At 47.5% G+C, this 16,571-nt stretch overlaps 1 protein-coding gene across 2 annotated transcripts in view; it reads left to right on the forward strand.

The window, feature by feature from the left end:
* The window catches only part of LOC142583150 (uncharacterized), a 141,814-nt gene that overhangs the window by 109,527 nt on the left and 15,716 nt on the right, over positions 1–16,571 (forward strand). For both annotated transcript variants that reach the window (XM_075693495.1, XM_075693496.1), the window contains exon 2: positions 3,427–3,576. In XM_075693495.1, the coding sequence (XP_075549610.1) occupies positions 3,427–3,576 (150 nt within the window). The remainder of the gene's footprint in view (positions 1–3,426; positions 3,577–16,571) is intronic.

The following is a 16,571-nucleotide window of genomic DNA, read 5'->3' on the forward strand; positions in this document are numbered from 1 at the left end:
GAACGTTATATCTGCGCAGCCACGTAAATATTCGCTTCCTGCTTGTCTCTAATGCCAGCAGTCATTGCTTGTCGTCACGCGGATTGCTTTCACGGCACTTGAGATAGGACGCGCATAATGAAAGAATGAAGCAGCACGGGCCCGATTCACAATGCTTTTTGTTCTGGCATTCGCTGTTAGCGGCCGCCATTGTTAAAAGTACGTCTGCTCTCACGATTGGCTGACATCTCTAAAATAAGTTCCTTGTGAACGTTGGCCCAGATGGCTGGCGTTCCGAGGCCGATTTCTAGATGTTTTTTTTTTTTTACAGGATGCCTGCGAACAGCTGTCATGATGACTTACAAAGGACGTAGATGGCGTCCCAGTGAATAATACTTGTTGTCAGGCGCGTATCCTTGTGTCCGATTTAATTATTATCCGTATCGCCGAGCATAAGATGAGTGTACATTTAAGAAAACTCATGTTCGCGCTACATCACGCGAATTTTCCAAATCCCAAGTTCGAAGCTGTAGGCAGTTTCAGGGTTCTTATATGGTGTTTAAGTATATGCGTCTGTCTGGCCGCCGTAGAACTCCCCACTGCGACCAACATGAATTACTTGACGAAACCGATTTGAGAATATCGCACTACTGGGGCCCATTCTTTATCCTCAAGCTAATACAATGCCATTGTAGTGATGAAGGCTGGGCACAAAACACTGATGTCAGCAACCTGTGTACAGAAAGCTCAGTGTGAAAAATTTACCTTTTCTTTCGTTACATGTCTCTGGGTATGTGGTTGTTTGTGCTGGGAAGCCAGTCGCTTCGTGACTCAGTCGCAGAACCCAGAACATTTCACACTGCAAGCGGTTGCTTCTTATATTTAATTGTACGTCATATAGTGTGTGCCGTATTCCACTGCAGTCAAGAATCCGTTCGCGCAAAGATATCTTTGACAGCTGCGTTCTCACGCAGACATCATAGAGGACGAAAAAACCGCGTTTGTTACACGAGCGAGAAATAGTGGACCAGCTGCGATAGTTGCTCGCAGAGACGGAAGTCATTCCTCGGTTGCTCAGACACTTCTTAAAGGATAGTCCTATGTATTTACGTGGCGCATACCTAATATTCTTTCTTTCGTACATGGCGCACTACTTTTTTGGTCGCGGATGTGAACAGCGAGAGAAGTCTCCCTACCTTTTGTAGCGTTTGCCTGCTGTGTAGGAAACGCATTGTAAATGTCAATGGAACAAGCGGAGAAACCGCTTGCATGTACTATACAGTCAGCCATATTTTAAACAATATCGGCTCGAGCGTCGACCGCACGCTTTCTCAGCGCCGGCGAAAATCGACGAGATATTGCACGCTCGCAGAACACTCTTCGGTGCATATCGTCCTCTGCTACGCTCTCCCCGTTAGAAAGACGCACGCCCTGCATTTGTTATCCGAGAGGCCCCATCGTTCGCAGAAATTCGTGGCAGTGGCTCACGCGCGCTGATAAACTCCTTTCTTCATTTCCTTCCTGGCGCATGCGCGGTGTCGATTGTAGGGAAAAAGAAAGGAAGCTCATCGCAGGTGTCACGTTTTACTTGTTCACGTGTTCGGGCTCACACCGTTTATTTTTTTCTTCTTCTTATATTTTTTTTACAGGCGGGATTGAGCAGATAACTCCGACAGTGCATGTGTCCTCCTGGAGTGAATGGTAGATGACACTGGCACTGGATTGTGCATTGAGGGCGTTCGCGAACTATCGCCGATCTCGAAGCTTCTCGCCGTTATGAGGCGCTGACCTTCGTAAGGGACAGTTTACTCGCCAGTTACAAAAGCAATGATCACAGATAATGATCATCGTCATCCAGCGCTCGCCTGATATTATTAAGAATTTGGCTGATTGTATACTGCGGTCCAGTGTTAACTTCCACCTTTTGAATTGTATTGAACAGTGCCTCCATTTTTTTTACTTCGGAAGCGGTAATTTAAAATATTCATGCTGCATATGAAGTCCGCTGGATGTAAAACTCCACGGATATGGTTTACTCATATTCGAATGCATCATGTAACCGCACAAAAACAAGGGACAAAGAAGGAACACACAAGACAGGCGCCTGTCTTGTGTGTTCCTTCTTTGTCCCTTGTTTTTGTGCGGTTACATGATGCATTCCAATAACGACCATCAACTAGCCCGCTTATCCCTGTTAAATATGTTACTCATATTCTTACCATACGCTTTCGAGGAATTGGACGCTAAATTGATCTAGACGTATGTGTTGTCATAGATGACGGAAGCAACCTTTAAGTCTATTTCGAATTCCTCGAGCTTGCGTGGAAATGCAGGATGCGGCAGCTGAAGTCCCTCTGCATCCACGCGCCACCGCCGCTTTTGTATGGAGGGACTTTAGCAGCTGCAGAGCGGCATTGTACTACACGTACTTTCATCTTCATTGTCAACGATGAAGATGGACCTGCGTTTAGACAATGAAACGCCGTTTTTATCATAGCAAGCATGGGGAGATGGTTGCTTCTTCCACGTACACGAAGATGCAGTTTATGGCATCTAACTCCGGCATTTCAATTAAAATAAATGCCTCTCACGTTCGTAACATGCCAGTAGACAATACAAAACTAGCTTGAATAACGATTATGTCCATTAGCTGTATTCGGGTCTCCGGAGGCTAAAGGGAACACCTGAGGGCGGAGAGCGTGCGAGTCTTTCCCTCTCGCAAGGGCACAATCAGCTCGCAGCGATAGCCCAGAGGGTAAGGCGCTGTCCAAATTCTCTAGGACCAGCGCTCAGAATATTAGAATAGACGTACCTGGACCATTAGAATGCCTTAACCGCCGAAATAAAACTCGGTTGGTGCCTAGAGTACTGTGACTCCCGTGGCACTGTACCCTTGTCGCGCATTTCAACTTGACTGGGTGACAGCCGCGGTGGAGCCGAAACCGCAGGCGGCAGCGAGCACCTGATGGGGGCCACACGCTTTCGATAAGCTTCTTGTGGGAGCACACAAGTGTCATCTTATCATCGCACAGCCACTGGCTGATCATCTGAACGCGATACGACGTAGCGTCAAGTTTCGTATGTCCGCGGGTGCGTTGCCCCCCCTCCCCCCCCTCCGGCTCCCGGGCACGCTTAAAGCAGAAAAGTATACATTTGTGGGATTTCGACTGCGTCGACTTCGCCTGCTAAGTTCAGCATTACTTTCTTCTATTTTTTTGTTCTTTACGGTTCCCTGCACACCTATACTTTCGTGTTCACCCTGTACTGCTGCTTGCGTCAGCGGCAATGTCAACAGGTGCCGCCTTATCTCCGTAGTCTATGACAGCAGAGGCGGCGGGATCGGCCGTTGTGCGCAGTGCAGCTTTGCTTTGTGTCCCCACACTGTATTCCGCGCGTGCGTGTCCGGGCTTATGGACGAGTCTGACCGCAGCTTCGCCGCCTGTGCAGGTTACCCGGTGGAATGGCCCCACTGGCAGAAGCTGCATGCCATCCTGGGCAAGAGGCCTGTGCCTCACTCGTGGAACAACTACTACGACGACGAGCGCACCTCCGAGAGCAGAATCAGCCGGACCGAGAATGGCAGCATGCATTACGATGGTGAGTGTGCGCGTACAACCTCCCCCTCGCTCCCTCCCTCCCTCTCTCTCTCTGTCCCCCCTCTCTCTCTCTGTCTGTCTGTCTGTCTGTCTGTCTGTCTCTCTGATATCGCATGCTTGCCCGCAGTGATTGCGGCCAAATGGTTATTGATTGATTGATTGATTGATTGATTGATTGATTGATTGATTGATTGATTGTGCGAGTTAGCTATGGAGTGTGTGCACATATATGCATAACGCGCAACCGAGGCAGATACAGTTGACTTCCTGTAGTTCAGAGTGCGGCAGGGAGCCTTATTGCGAGAGAAATGCTTGTGGCGGTCTCTAAAATGTGCGTTCGCCAAGAAATGAAAGAGCAACAGGAAGATCGATCTTCGATGCCATACCGGGCCGGCCCCCTTTGTTCGCAGAGAGAGTCACGTCCTTGAACACGGCGCAAAAAGAGCACCTTTATGATCAGTTCAGGCTAGCGTAACTAGTGTTTAAAAACCGTGCTTTCATTCGTTCGGTTCACGAATGTCACGAATGGAAAACATGGAGAAAAGTTCAATTCGTCGAATTTTGCTCAGACATATAATCGCCGATACTAGAGCGTTAGGTTGTCAATTTCAAGGTAGTCTCTCCAACTTGGAGCGTTTCGCCTCGTGAAGCTTTTTCTTTCTGTTCTTTCAACGTATATGTAGTCCTTCGCAGCCGATTAAGAGCCGACTAGGCCCTAGCAACCCTAGCAAAATTCATGAATTCAAGGCGAGCTAGTGCGACAACTTCAGGGCGTCTTCGCCACCCGTCCTTTGTTCATGGGTGTGATGGTTTTGCTCTGCTAAAGTAAACGCTAGGCTGACTGGAAAGTGAAAGGTAGTTGTGTCAAGCTGAAATGTTAGCTATGGCTGAGAAGTGGTTTCAAGATCACTATAAAATTTGCGCTAGATGTTCAGGTTTCATCCTGAAACCAGTGACGCAAAGACCGCTCTGTACTGAGAGCGCTTGAGGTCTCAAATGCTCAAAAGCAAATAAGTAGACCGAAATTGCGTTCCAGTTGGACAGCGTACACACAACCATTTTAGTTCTTAAATGGTCATCGAGCATAGTTACTATGAGGCTTTACAAAAAAAAAATGCTGGAGTGGAGGTGAATGTCTCGATAGTGAAGCCGGACCGCCGCCATCTTAGGTGGGGCACGATAAAACATTACCTTAGTGTGAAAAAAAAATAAAACGTCTTCACACTGCCCATGAATTACTGGTCGACGTGCGTCTTTGTGTTACAGGTTTTAGGATGAAGCCTGAACATCTGGGGAAATTTTATTAGACTTCACGCCACCGATACTCAGTCATAAGTAACACTTTCGTCGGGAACAATCAGCTTTTATTTTCTAATTAGCCTAGCGTTTACATTACTAGAACAAAACCACTTAATCTTCAAGCGGACGCCACCCGACAAGGCTCTATTTCAGAGGCGAAGTAGGGGCAGAAGGACCCTGGTAGAGGCCAAGTTCTGGCTTCACCCCTGCCGGTTAGAAACTGCGGGAGCTTGTAGTTGGCGGAACCGAAGCGCCTTCGAGTGGGAATTGCCATGCAGCCCTTACTCAGCCTCGCCAACGTTACGCATTTGAATAATTATCACGCGTTTCCGTATATTTTTCAACGATTATATTTTAGAAGAGTGCGCCAGTGGTCTCTCTCATCCGCACACGATGGGGATACACTGGCGTTCCTTCGAGCTGTCCGTTCCGTCCACCGCCATTGCGTAAGGCTGACCCGCATCAAAGTGGGTCTTCCTTCCACTCGGCCGCCATACTTGATCAGCTGGACTGATGGACCGCATCTCCGCTCTTTTGTTGAACTCGGTGCGGGAAAGCTAGGGCTCCACAATTACGAGTGCGAGAAATTTTCGTAGGAAGACATGGCGTACGAAAGCCATCGTTAAAGTATGTTTTGAAAGATTTCATCGCAGCATCATTTTATTTCAAATCCGTCGTCCGTATGCTGTCGTGCAGCTCATTTATGAGCAAGTCTGACTTGTAAGCACAACTCACTGACTGGCGACAGAGTCGCCGACGTTCAACTGGCAATTCGTGAGCGCTGTCCGCCCCGAGAATCACTACTCGAGGCATCCATCACGTGACCATCACGATGAACTGAATAGTTTTGTCTCCCGGTCGCTTGGACGAAGTGGCAGAGAGTCATGCCACACCTGTCTGCAGCTTTGCGGTGTATCGGAGCTTCTTCGCAGAAAGAGGCTTGCAAGACAAAGCCAGAAAAAAAAAGTGGGCCGGCTATCTGGAACAAAGGCCGGAACCTTATCGCCACTATTGTGACAGGGCAACGGTCAGTCGCGAAAGAAAAAAAAATTAGACAAGAACAGAGAGTGCGTTTATTGTTTGGCCGCCATTGGTCCGCAGCTACCCGCCGCGGTAGCTTAGTGGCTGTGGCGTTGCTCTATTGAGCTCGAGGTCGATCCCGACCTCATTTCGATGGTGCAGCCATACTCAGCTTTCACCCTTCATATCTTTTTAAATAACTCTTCCTCCGTGCTGGGTAGCAAACCGGCCTTCTCTTACTTTTGTTAGCCTCGGTGCCTTTCCTTTGTTTATTTCTATGTCGGTGAAATGCAAAAAAATATAATAAAATAAAAATGCTCCTGTATTTTTATTTGTGTGCACTTGGAGAAGCCCAGGCGGTCGAAATTAATCGCGAATCCCCCACTGTGGCGTGCCTCATAATCACATCGTGGTTTTGGCTGCCGGTTTGGCTTTATATTGCTTGCATGGAATGTGATCTGCGTAACACCTGTTTCTAAAAGGGATGCTTTGCCAACATCGCTGGGTTTTCCAGGCCTTGGGTGCTACGTGGCTATTCTCTTGCCGAATTGGCCCAACAATCACAGCGGAGGATGCGCGTGACTGCACCACCGTTGGGTTGGTTCTTTGCACCACCACCAGATGGCGCTCGCATCCGCGCATCGGAAAGAAAGCTAGAGAAACAGAGGCACTGAATTGGATGCAAAGATGGAAACAGAAAACACCATTCAGGTTTCAAAGAATATGGAGTAAGACATTACAAGAGAGAATTTGTACAGTAACACGAAGGGAAGCGGCTGGCCACTTGAGGCTGGAGCTGGTCGCCTATAAGGACAAAAACATACCGGAGCAAACATTCGCAACTGGACGAGTCATGTGTATGCGGCAGCGAAGATCTGGAGACCACTCGGCATATCCTAATTGAATGCGAACGGATTCAACCAGCGAGACCCTTAGGTAAGGTACGCCTTCCATAAGCGCTTGGATTTAAAGTGGACGGAAGGCATGTGCCGGTCAGCGGTTCAGATAATCAAGAGACGTTTAGAGTATTCGTGGAAAAAAAAAAGCAGGGAAGATATCGATATGACCGGTTCCATTACATGAATAGGTAGCACACAAGGTGGATAGATAAGTTTCGAGGAAGAGAAAAACTAATAAAGAGACGTGTACAGAAAAGCATGCATAGTATGCCTGAGTGGCTCAAGCAGCCTAGGTGCACTCTTTGTCACCACCCCGTTTGAAACGAAAAAAAAAATTCAGTTAAATGCTACGATGCCTTGCGATCTTCAACTATTGCGCCGCCACCAGATGGCGTTCGCCTTCCCGCATCCATGGCAGTGGCGGCGGCTGTGTGGATGAAAGAAGAAACGCGAACTCGTGTTTCTAATCTTTATGCGCGCATACGAAGCCCCGCCGTATTTAGATTCCAACTCGTTGGATCTGTTGCTGTATTTTTTATTTCAACTTCGCGATTTAACAGAATTAGGCCCTGTCAATCACAGGGCCTAATTCTTCGCGAACACAGAAAGAGAAGCGCTGTGTTGACGGTTAAAAAAACGAGCAATAAAAACATTTAAGGAAAGGTTAACAGAAAGTGAGTTGCATCACTGTGAAGTTGCTGTAGTCGTTGTCACCATCTTCAGGCGCGAGATGCTTAACAGAAGGCTTCGTTGCCAGCTGCCTTTGCAGCAGTATCACGTTTTGTACAATATTGCAGAGGAGCTTGGCGCGATTAATCCAAACTGCTGCGATTGAGGCAGTTCTCACAGCAGTAGTTGTCCTTCTGGAGTACATTTGCATTGCAACATGCAGAAAGAAAGAAAAAAGAAAAACTCGGGCCATTTCTTTCTGTGAGTCAGGGGAAGCTTCATAATGCCTTCTCGCAGCGGCCGTAGATGGAGTAAAAGCGTGTGTTTAATTTATGAGCCACGTGCGCCGACCAAATTTATGTAGGATGCACCTGCTTTTCCATGGCCGGCTCCGCGCCGTTGACGTAACGATGCAGGACTGGCTGTGCTTTCGCGACGTTTCAACGGTGAAAATAATTGAGCTTGATCCAGATCGCATGGTTGAGATGTCCGAAGCACTTGCTGCAAACCATCGCCGTAAAGTTTACGCCCGCAGTCCGGCGCCCGCCGAAACTCGTTTCTGTGTTGAGCATCGGCGTGCCTCGGCGTCGTACCTCAGCGTAACCGAGCGAATGAGCAGAGCGGAGGATGAAAGAGGGAATGCGAAGCGCAGCGGCGGATGAAAGACGGCGAGAGCGAAGACAGCGCGAAGAAGGCGGAGGAGGAGCGTGCAGCGGAAGCATGAGGAGAAAAGCGGAGGAAGTCACCTTGAACGACTCTCGTGATGAACGAATCGTGATGGCGCTCGTCACGACCGCGCATCCCCAGCAGCGGTGACACCGGCCGTAGGGGGAAAGAAATAGAAGAACCAGAAAGGCTTGCATTCGCGCATAGCGTTCGCTGCAAGCGTGTCCGGGTAAAGATTATGGTTGCATAAGCTGCAGCTGCCGGAAAATGGCAACTGTGTGGGTGGTCTCTATAGCGCGCCGCGCGTCACGTATCCGCGAGTCGGTGCGGTGATCGGTGCGATGCCTCAGTATATCGCGAAATGAAAACACGTACAGAGCTGCGCTCAAATTTCACGCTAGGAAGTATCGTAATCGTCGGTGAACTTTTCCGCATGGCACTTGACTCCGTGCATCCAAACCGTGGAGCTGCTTCTGCTATAAATGCTGCTAGCGCAGGAGAAGTAGGCTAGCATGAACTTCATTACGGCATGCCGCAGTGCTGTACGAACGCAGCCCTGCACTAGTGACGTCGTTTATGAAACGACCTGCGTTGCAATCTGTCACTCTGTTTTCCGGGGACTTCCGTGCTCCGAGTGTCGCCACCCTATTGATCACTGCCACTGAACTCAGTGTTGAAGCAGATGTAAATCCTTCGAGTAATCGATTTTTTGAGCTTTTGCTGTTTCCTCTTCGCCATCGTCTATTTTCGTTATGATTGATGGGGTTCCACGTTACAAAGACGCACGGAGGGATATAAGAGGGTACCGGGTTTATTTTTACTGCCGTCGGTTTCTTTACCGTGCGCGTGCGAATGCTGTCTCGACGGACGGGAGCTGAAGTTCAGACATTGCACTCACAGACAGGAAACCATGGCCACAAGGTGAACATGGCGGGTGTTAATGTAATTACGGAAGTGCTTAGGAAAAGGGGGGGGGAGTCAGAAAAGGCCTTGAAAGTCTCCTGGATGCTTTTCGTTATCTTCAAGCATGAATTGCTTTTAGCTTCCGTTGTCGGCGACTTTCATGTGACCTTGAGCGAAAAATCAGAGCCCTTATCCAGGCACTCAAACGAGAACACCCGTGCAAGATTGGAGGACAAAACGACATCTTCCGAGCAACCAGTAAGAAAACGCGGCCTTTGCCCCCATTCCTTTCAAAGGGACCGCACTACACACCCTAGTTACTACCCAAGCAAGTTACAAAAAATATTGCTTCCGAGTTCTTCCTAATTTTTCTTCACCATATCACTCAAGCGGTAACTTCTAGTACGCTGAAGTTTTGTTTATTATTTCCAATGGACGACGTTCAGAAGGCAGATACGGGGTACCATACACTTCATTATCATCTTTTGGCGCTCAGACATGGTCGCCTTTTGCCATGGTTGCTCTTTTGAGCGCCAGTGGTCCGTGAGTTCCGCGGCGCGAGTTTTGCGTGTATCGAGAGATGGCGCCACGCTGTGTGGCGCCTCCGTCAGGTGCTTTTCTTCTAGCTGGGCAGTGCGCTTTGTCGCCCTGGCGTCTTTCGTGACCTGTCGGGCCACCTTCAGCGGTTTTCTTCTAGGTGGGCAGCGTCCATATGGACTGGTGCACAGTAAAACATTGTGTGGTATGGTGCGGTGGTGTGTGCCGTTGCGAACATGCAGTACACCCGTTTTAAGATTATGGCTAGTATCATCTCTAACCAATCTACTCTCCCGGTTGCCATTTCATGCTTACATCTACTCTCGATTACGGGAGATGCAGCAATTTTCGTAGGTGAATTCTGTCGAAAAAAGCATCAACATTTAGCTTTTGAGGTTACTTTTGACGCTGCTCCGGGTGTCTGTCATACTTTTTGATCTACGTTTCTTCGTAGCCTAGAACATGCGTATCCGCTTCACTATTTGTAAGCATCTCCCGAGCGACTCAATTTGCAATGCAGAGTCCCTGCATTGGTGTCCGAATGCAGCATTTCTTACGTATAGCTCTGTTTCACACAAGCTTTTCGGCTCCAATAATTTGTTCCTGGAGCAGGGTTTTCCAAACTGTGGACGACACATTGAAGCATTCGCTTGTCGCACGCGAATTGAGGCACGAACAACAACAACAACAACAACAACAAGGAAGCTTCAGTGTTCTTTCTGAACGACCGCATGCGCAATCATCGAAAGATTCCGATACCACCCATAACTCTAACGTTCTACCAGCGCTTTACACCCGTTTTAAGATTATGGCTAGTATCATCTCTAACCAATCTACTCTCCCGGTTGCCATTTCATGCTTACATCTACTCTCGATTACGGGAGATGCAGCAATTTTCGTAGGTGAATTCTGTCGAAAAAAACATCAACATTTAGCTTTTGAGGTTACTTTTGACGCTGCTCCGGGTGTCTGTCATACTTCTTGATCTACGTTTCTTCGTAGCCTAGAACATGCGTATCCGCTTCACTATTTGTAAGCATCTCCCGAGCGACTCAATTTGCAATGCAGAGTCCCTGCATTGGTGTCCGAATGCAGCATTTCTTACGTATAGCTCTGTTTCACACAAGCTTTTCGGCTCCAATAATTTGTTCCTGGAGCAGGGTTTTCCAAACTGTGGACGACACATTGAAGCATTCGCTTGTCGCACGCGAATTGAGGCACGAACAACAACAACAACAACAACAACAAGGAAGCTTCAGTGTTCTTTCTGAACGACCGCATGCGCAATCATCGAAAGATTCCGATACCACCCATAACTCTAACGTTCTACCAGCGCTTTACACCCGTTTTAAGATTATGGCTAGTATCATCTCTAACCAATCTACTCTCCCGGTTGCCATTTCATGCTTACATCTACTCTCGATTACGGGAGATGCAGCAATTTTCGTAGGTGAATTCTGTCGAAAAAAACATCAACATTTAGCTTTTGAGGTTACTTTTGACGCTGCTCCGGGTGTCTGTCATATTTCTTGATCTACGTTTCTTCGTAGCCTAGAACATGCGTATCCGCTTCACTATTTGTAAGCATCTCCCGAGCGACTCAATTTGCAATGCAGAGTCCCTGCATTGGTGTCCGAATGCAGCATTTCTTACGTATAGCTCTGTTTCACACAAGCTTTCCGGCTCCAATAATTTGTTCCTGGAGCAGTGTTTTCCAAACTGTGGACGACACATTGAGGCATTCGCTTGTCGCACGCGAATTGAGGCACGAACAACAACAACAACAACAACAACAATGAAGCTTCAGTGTTCTTTCTGAACGACCGCATGCGCAATCATCGAAAGATTCCGATACCACCCATAACTCTAACGTTCTACCAGCGCTTTACAGCCACCAAATTTTCCCTTTGATGGACTCAGTATTAAATCCTATGCTGAAGAGGACGCATATATGCAGTTTTTATACGCGTTTAGATGGCCAGTCGTGGCCGCTCCAAGGATATAACGCCACATGTTCTTGTAAGACTGGGAAAAAAAAAATCAGGTGCAAGCGGTTTGCACACGCCCAAACCTGCGCTTCTTCATCTTGTTTTTCATGCCGTTCAGATCCGCGTACCACCGTTTGTTAAAAAAAGGGGGGGGGGAAATAAAAAGAAAAGCGTTTGTTTAAAGATTTTTGAAATTCCGACGTACATGCGTCAGCACTGGCGGACCCTGCTGTTTGCTGTTTCGTGGCACCGGCGCGAGCAGGCATCTCAGCGCTGCAAGTCGCTACTGCTCTACCGTTCTCTACTTTTTTTTTTCTTTTTTTCCTGTTGCATCATGGCGTTATTTTCGTCTGTTTTGGCGTCTTTTGACATTATCTACACTGACGTTTACAGACTGCTATTGCGTTTTGTATCACGCTACGATGGCAGCGACCCGCCGTGGTTGCTTAGTGGCTGTGGTGCTTGGCTGCTAAGCACGAGGTGGCGGGATCGAATCCCGGCCACGGCCGCCGCATTTCAATGGGGGTGACTTGCGAGAACACTCGTGGTACTTAGATTTAGGTGCACGTTAAAGAACCCCAGGCGGTCCAAATTTCCGCAGTCCCCCACTACGGCGTGCCTCATAATTAAATCGTGGTTTTGGCACGTAAAACCCCACAAATAATTAATTTTTGTTTTACGATTTAAATTCTCTTTGAGCTGCTTGTGCTCCCCTTTCACGCCCTCTTTTGCTTTCTTCCACCTCCCGCCTCAAGAAAAATTATATATATATATATATATATATATATATATATATATATATATATATATATATATATATATATATATATATATATATACGTGCGTATATGTACGCCCGCCCCGAAATTTCAAGTTGGCCCACCCCCAAATTTTCGTGCCACTGCTCGCGCGTTCGTCGTCATCTTCTTGTACAGCCGGCTGGCTTTATCCTGAAAGGGACCGTTTCGCGCAAAGGAGGGACGGATAGACGCAGGGACATTTTTGTCGTTGGATAACCACGGAAATACTTACGCATTGAATAAATAAAAAAAAATTCAAGTGAGAAAAATTCACACGCGATGGCTCTCGCTACAACTTTCAATGTCGGTCGCACAATTCACAAGCCTTAAGAGCTTGAGCAGTCCGGACCAGTGACCTAGGACTTTTTCCTCTGTCAAGGAAGCGATCGTCCTGTTTTTTCCAGAGCTGTCGCAAGCACTTTTTTCGCCGAATTCGAACGGGCACCGTCACAGAGGAGGTGTTGGATCATGGTCCTCGTAGTCAAAGCTTGTATTGTGGGCGTCTATTACGCACGTCTTCTTCGTCTGTATATTATCATCATCATCATACGTAGATCGCTCCTCATCTTCAGAGCCGTGTGATCAGCATCATTGGGTGTGGGCCTTTGCTGGTTCGATGCCAAGTACTCGGGCCAAGTAAACGGCGTTCGAACATAGACGTCATAATATACGCGATTTCGCAGCGTCATCGGCTAGCGCAATGGTATGTAGAATTAAATGTAGAATTGTGATCCAACGACATGTAGAATTAAATCAATAGCGAATCGAAACCACAACTTAAGATACAAGACTTAGTTGTCGCATAAACGATAATAGCCTACTAGCTTGCTTGGAGCCGTCTATTTAGATTTTTTTCTCCTACCCTGTTGTCTACCGGTCCTGGTGATGATGATTATGTTGTTGATGATGATGATTAATTGGCATACTTTTGAAACGGGGCAGTTACAAATAGTCAATCACGCTGCTTGTGTAAATAAGGTATGCTACACATGTTTTTCAATCTAGCATTTTGTATAAATCTCGCGACTTTTTTCGCACTGGCTTACAACTTCTAGGCAGGCGCTGGGCCCCTTCCAGTGACGGTTGTCAGCCTGCTCCTTGCTTTCCTTTTCCTGTCAAATATGTGTTTTCAAAACAAGTAATAAGACTAATAATTCCATATCTACCAGCAATGTGTTAATTTGGGACATTAAACTCAATCAATCAATCAATCAATCAATCAATCAATCAATCAATCAATCAATCAATCAATCAATCTTCCTACTGACGAAGGCGCCCTTTGTTTCCATAAGGCGGAATTGTTTCCTACGAATCGTTACGAAAGACGCTGCAGTACTGAAAGTTTACGCGCAACTTTTATGAAGTGTCTACCATTCTTCGCCAAGTGCTAAGGCGCAAGAATGGAAAGAACATAAGGTTACAAATAAAAATCTCTGTGGCAAATATATACGCACATTTCATTGTACTGGATTGAAAAAGAAAATACCGCACAGAAAAGTAAAGTGGGGCGTGCTTCTTGTCTTTTTGACTGTTCGGTCTCTCACGACGGCTGCGAAAATAAAGAAAGTAAGAAAGGAGAAGGAAGGGAGAGAGGGACTGAACGTTTTCTCGTTTCCGGGGCGCTTATTTGCCTCGCTCGCGCCGATTCAAACGACAGCTCGCAAAGGGGCGATCCGTTAGCGTTAAAGAGCGCCGACAAAGAATGGAGTACACTTGCTGAAACTGCTGCTCGAATAGAGGCTCTGCGCAGCGCGGCTTGCCGCACCCCCCCCCCCCCCCCCTCCCGAAGAGGCGTGCCGCTCGACTTACTCCCTCCCCTCTCTTCCTCGCTTCGTTCGATCGCCTTCGATCGGGCCGCACCGCGATCTCGGGCTCGATAATTGCTCGCCAATTAGCGCGCCGGACGGCGTCGGCTTGCGGCCAGTGTGGTCGATGCGGGATGGGCAGCTGGACCGCGACACCTCGCCGCCTCCCAAATGGGCCTCTCGCCGTCTTTGTCTTTCTTGTTACGCAGCGCGCCCTCTGTCGCGACTACTGCTCTCTTTATCTTTTTTTTTGCTCGCCTCCGATTCTCCGCGCTTGCATTTCATTCGTTTTCTTCATTTTTTTTCCCCCGCTGCTTTCGGGACAGTATACAGATGCCTTCCTGTATGCACGCTCCTTGGCGCTGCTCTTCCGAGGAGTGCTGAGTTTTCTTCCGTCACGGCTTCTGCTTGCTGTATTAAAAGCGAAAATAAAATATTTTTTCTTCACTTGAAAGAAAAGGAAATAGTGGAAGAGGAAGGTTTCATTGATGGCTCCTGTTCTTTTTTTTTAACGGAGGGGGAACATCTCGCATCATGCAAATAAATGTATATTGATACAAATGATGTTCAGAGATTTAGTCACTGCTTTTCATCAGTTCAATCAGTTTTCAATCAGTTCACTGATTTAGCTACTGCTTTTCGTGAATAGTAATGATAGTAAGAAAGATATTGTAATATAAGTAACTTCGCAGGTTCAGAAACCCTGGAGCGCAGTTAAGCAAGGGTGTAAACGATTGGTTTCGTTGTGCGCCTGCCATTTGCCGTGTTATAAGCTGCGCTTCCTTGCGTATTGTCATTTGATCGGCACACGGATGTTGGTATATGTTTCACGCGTTCAGAATGCGTTCCCCGTGGTATGGAGTCGAACCTGCGACCTTGGAGTATATCAGCAGCGGAATGCCTCCACGGCGAATATATTGAGAGTACAGAAAGAAAAAAAGAAGAAAGAAAATAAACTCAGCATGTTTGAACAAAAAGAACCGAGTTTTCTGCGTACTGCATGGGTTGCCGTCACAGCAGCGTCGTGCCGAGTGTTGCGAGGGTAATATTTAGTTACAAGTTATATTCAGTTATGTTTAATAATAGTAGCATGCAGTAGCAGCAGTAGTAGTACAGTGGACTTCATTAATTCGATCCTCACATGGTGACGAAACTGGTCGAATTATACGACAGGACGAATTAAAGGAAAGGCTGAAAAAAAAAAGAACGCCGGAACACGCGGTTGATTCACTTGGCAGTGCTGACCTTTAATGTTAGCTTCGCCGCATTAGTGTCTGTGTCACACGGTGAGGCACACCATGCGCGGAACAATTGAATTATGGGGTTTTACGTGCTAAAACCGCGGTATGATTATGAGGCACGCCGTAGTGGGATACTCCGGATTAATTTTAGCCACCAGGGGTTGTTTAACGTGCCCCCAAAGCACGGGACACGGTCGTTTTTAGATTTCAGACCACATCGAAATGCGGCCGCCGCGGCCGGGATTTGATTCCACGAGCTCGTGCTTAGCAGCGCAGCACCATAGCCTCTAAGCCGCCGCGGCGGGTCACAATGCGGGGAAGGGTGCCACTGTTGCGGGAGACAGCATGTGTTTCTTAATCTACGCACGCACAGGCGCCGTCTCCGGTCACAGTAATAGGAGCACCTGGACGCTTAATAAGTTTACCGGCAGGCCTTCGGAGTTTCTGAAAGACCCCAGCTCTATTGTTGGCTTTAAATGACGCCTCGACTCTCGGAGTTTTTTCTTCATCTTACCGCCTTCGATTTCGCTAGCTTTCCCAACACAGATGTTTTCTCCTCTGTTTCTCCATGCACGGCGCGTGCGCGCGCGTATACTTAAAGAACACGTTCTAGGCCTCGTTAACGTTCTCATATACGGGACACCCTTGGCGGACGCAACGAGGGCTCAAATCGCCAGAACAATGTCAGAAACAGTTCTGAATGACTGCAATTGTGATTTTAGGCGTCTTCATGCTCGTACTGGGACCGAAGAGGGGTGCGTGCTCCTGTATAACTGAAATACCTACCATGTCCCGCGATTGTGGCTGCTTCTCATTTTTGGTATACCTCGTCGCGTAACACCTCTATGTTGCGACGAAGCTGACCAGTCAGGTTCGCATTATCCGGCGAAGGCCAATTTTGAGATCGACAACGGAAGTTTGTGCCTATAGATTACTAAGGATGCCGGCCGTAAGCTTCGGTGGAGATCGAATTAAACCAAAAGTCGAATTAACCAGAGTCAAATTAACGGAAGTCTACTTTTGTAGCAGTAGTAGTAGTTGTAGAAGCTGTAATAGATTACACTAAAAAAAAGAAAATATTTGAAGACCGGTTAGGAGCTGTCAACTGAAAGGGCGAAACACCCCCTTGTATGAAAAGGCAGGCTCTAAATATCCTAGGGCTGATAAAA

This window comes from Dermacentor variabilis, chromosome 5 (genome assembly GCF_050947875.1).
Source record: "Dermacentor variabilis isolate Ectoservices chromosome 5, ASM5094787v1, whole genome shotgun sequence".
Taxonomy (NCBI): domain Eukaryota; kingdom Metazoa; phylum Arthropoda; class Arachnida; order Ixodida; family Ixodidae; genus Dermacentor; species Dermacentor variabilis.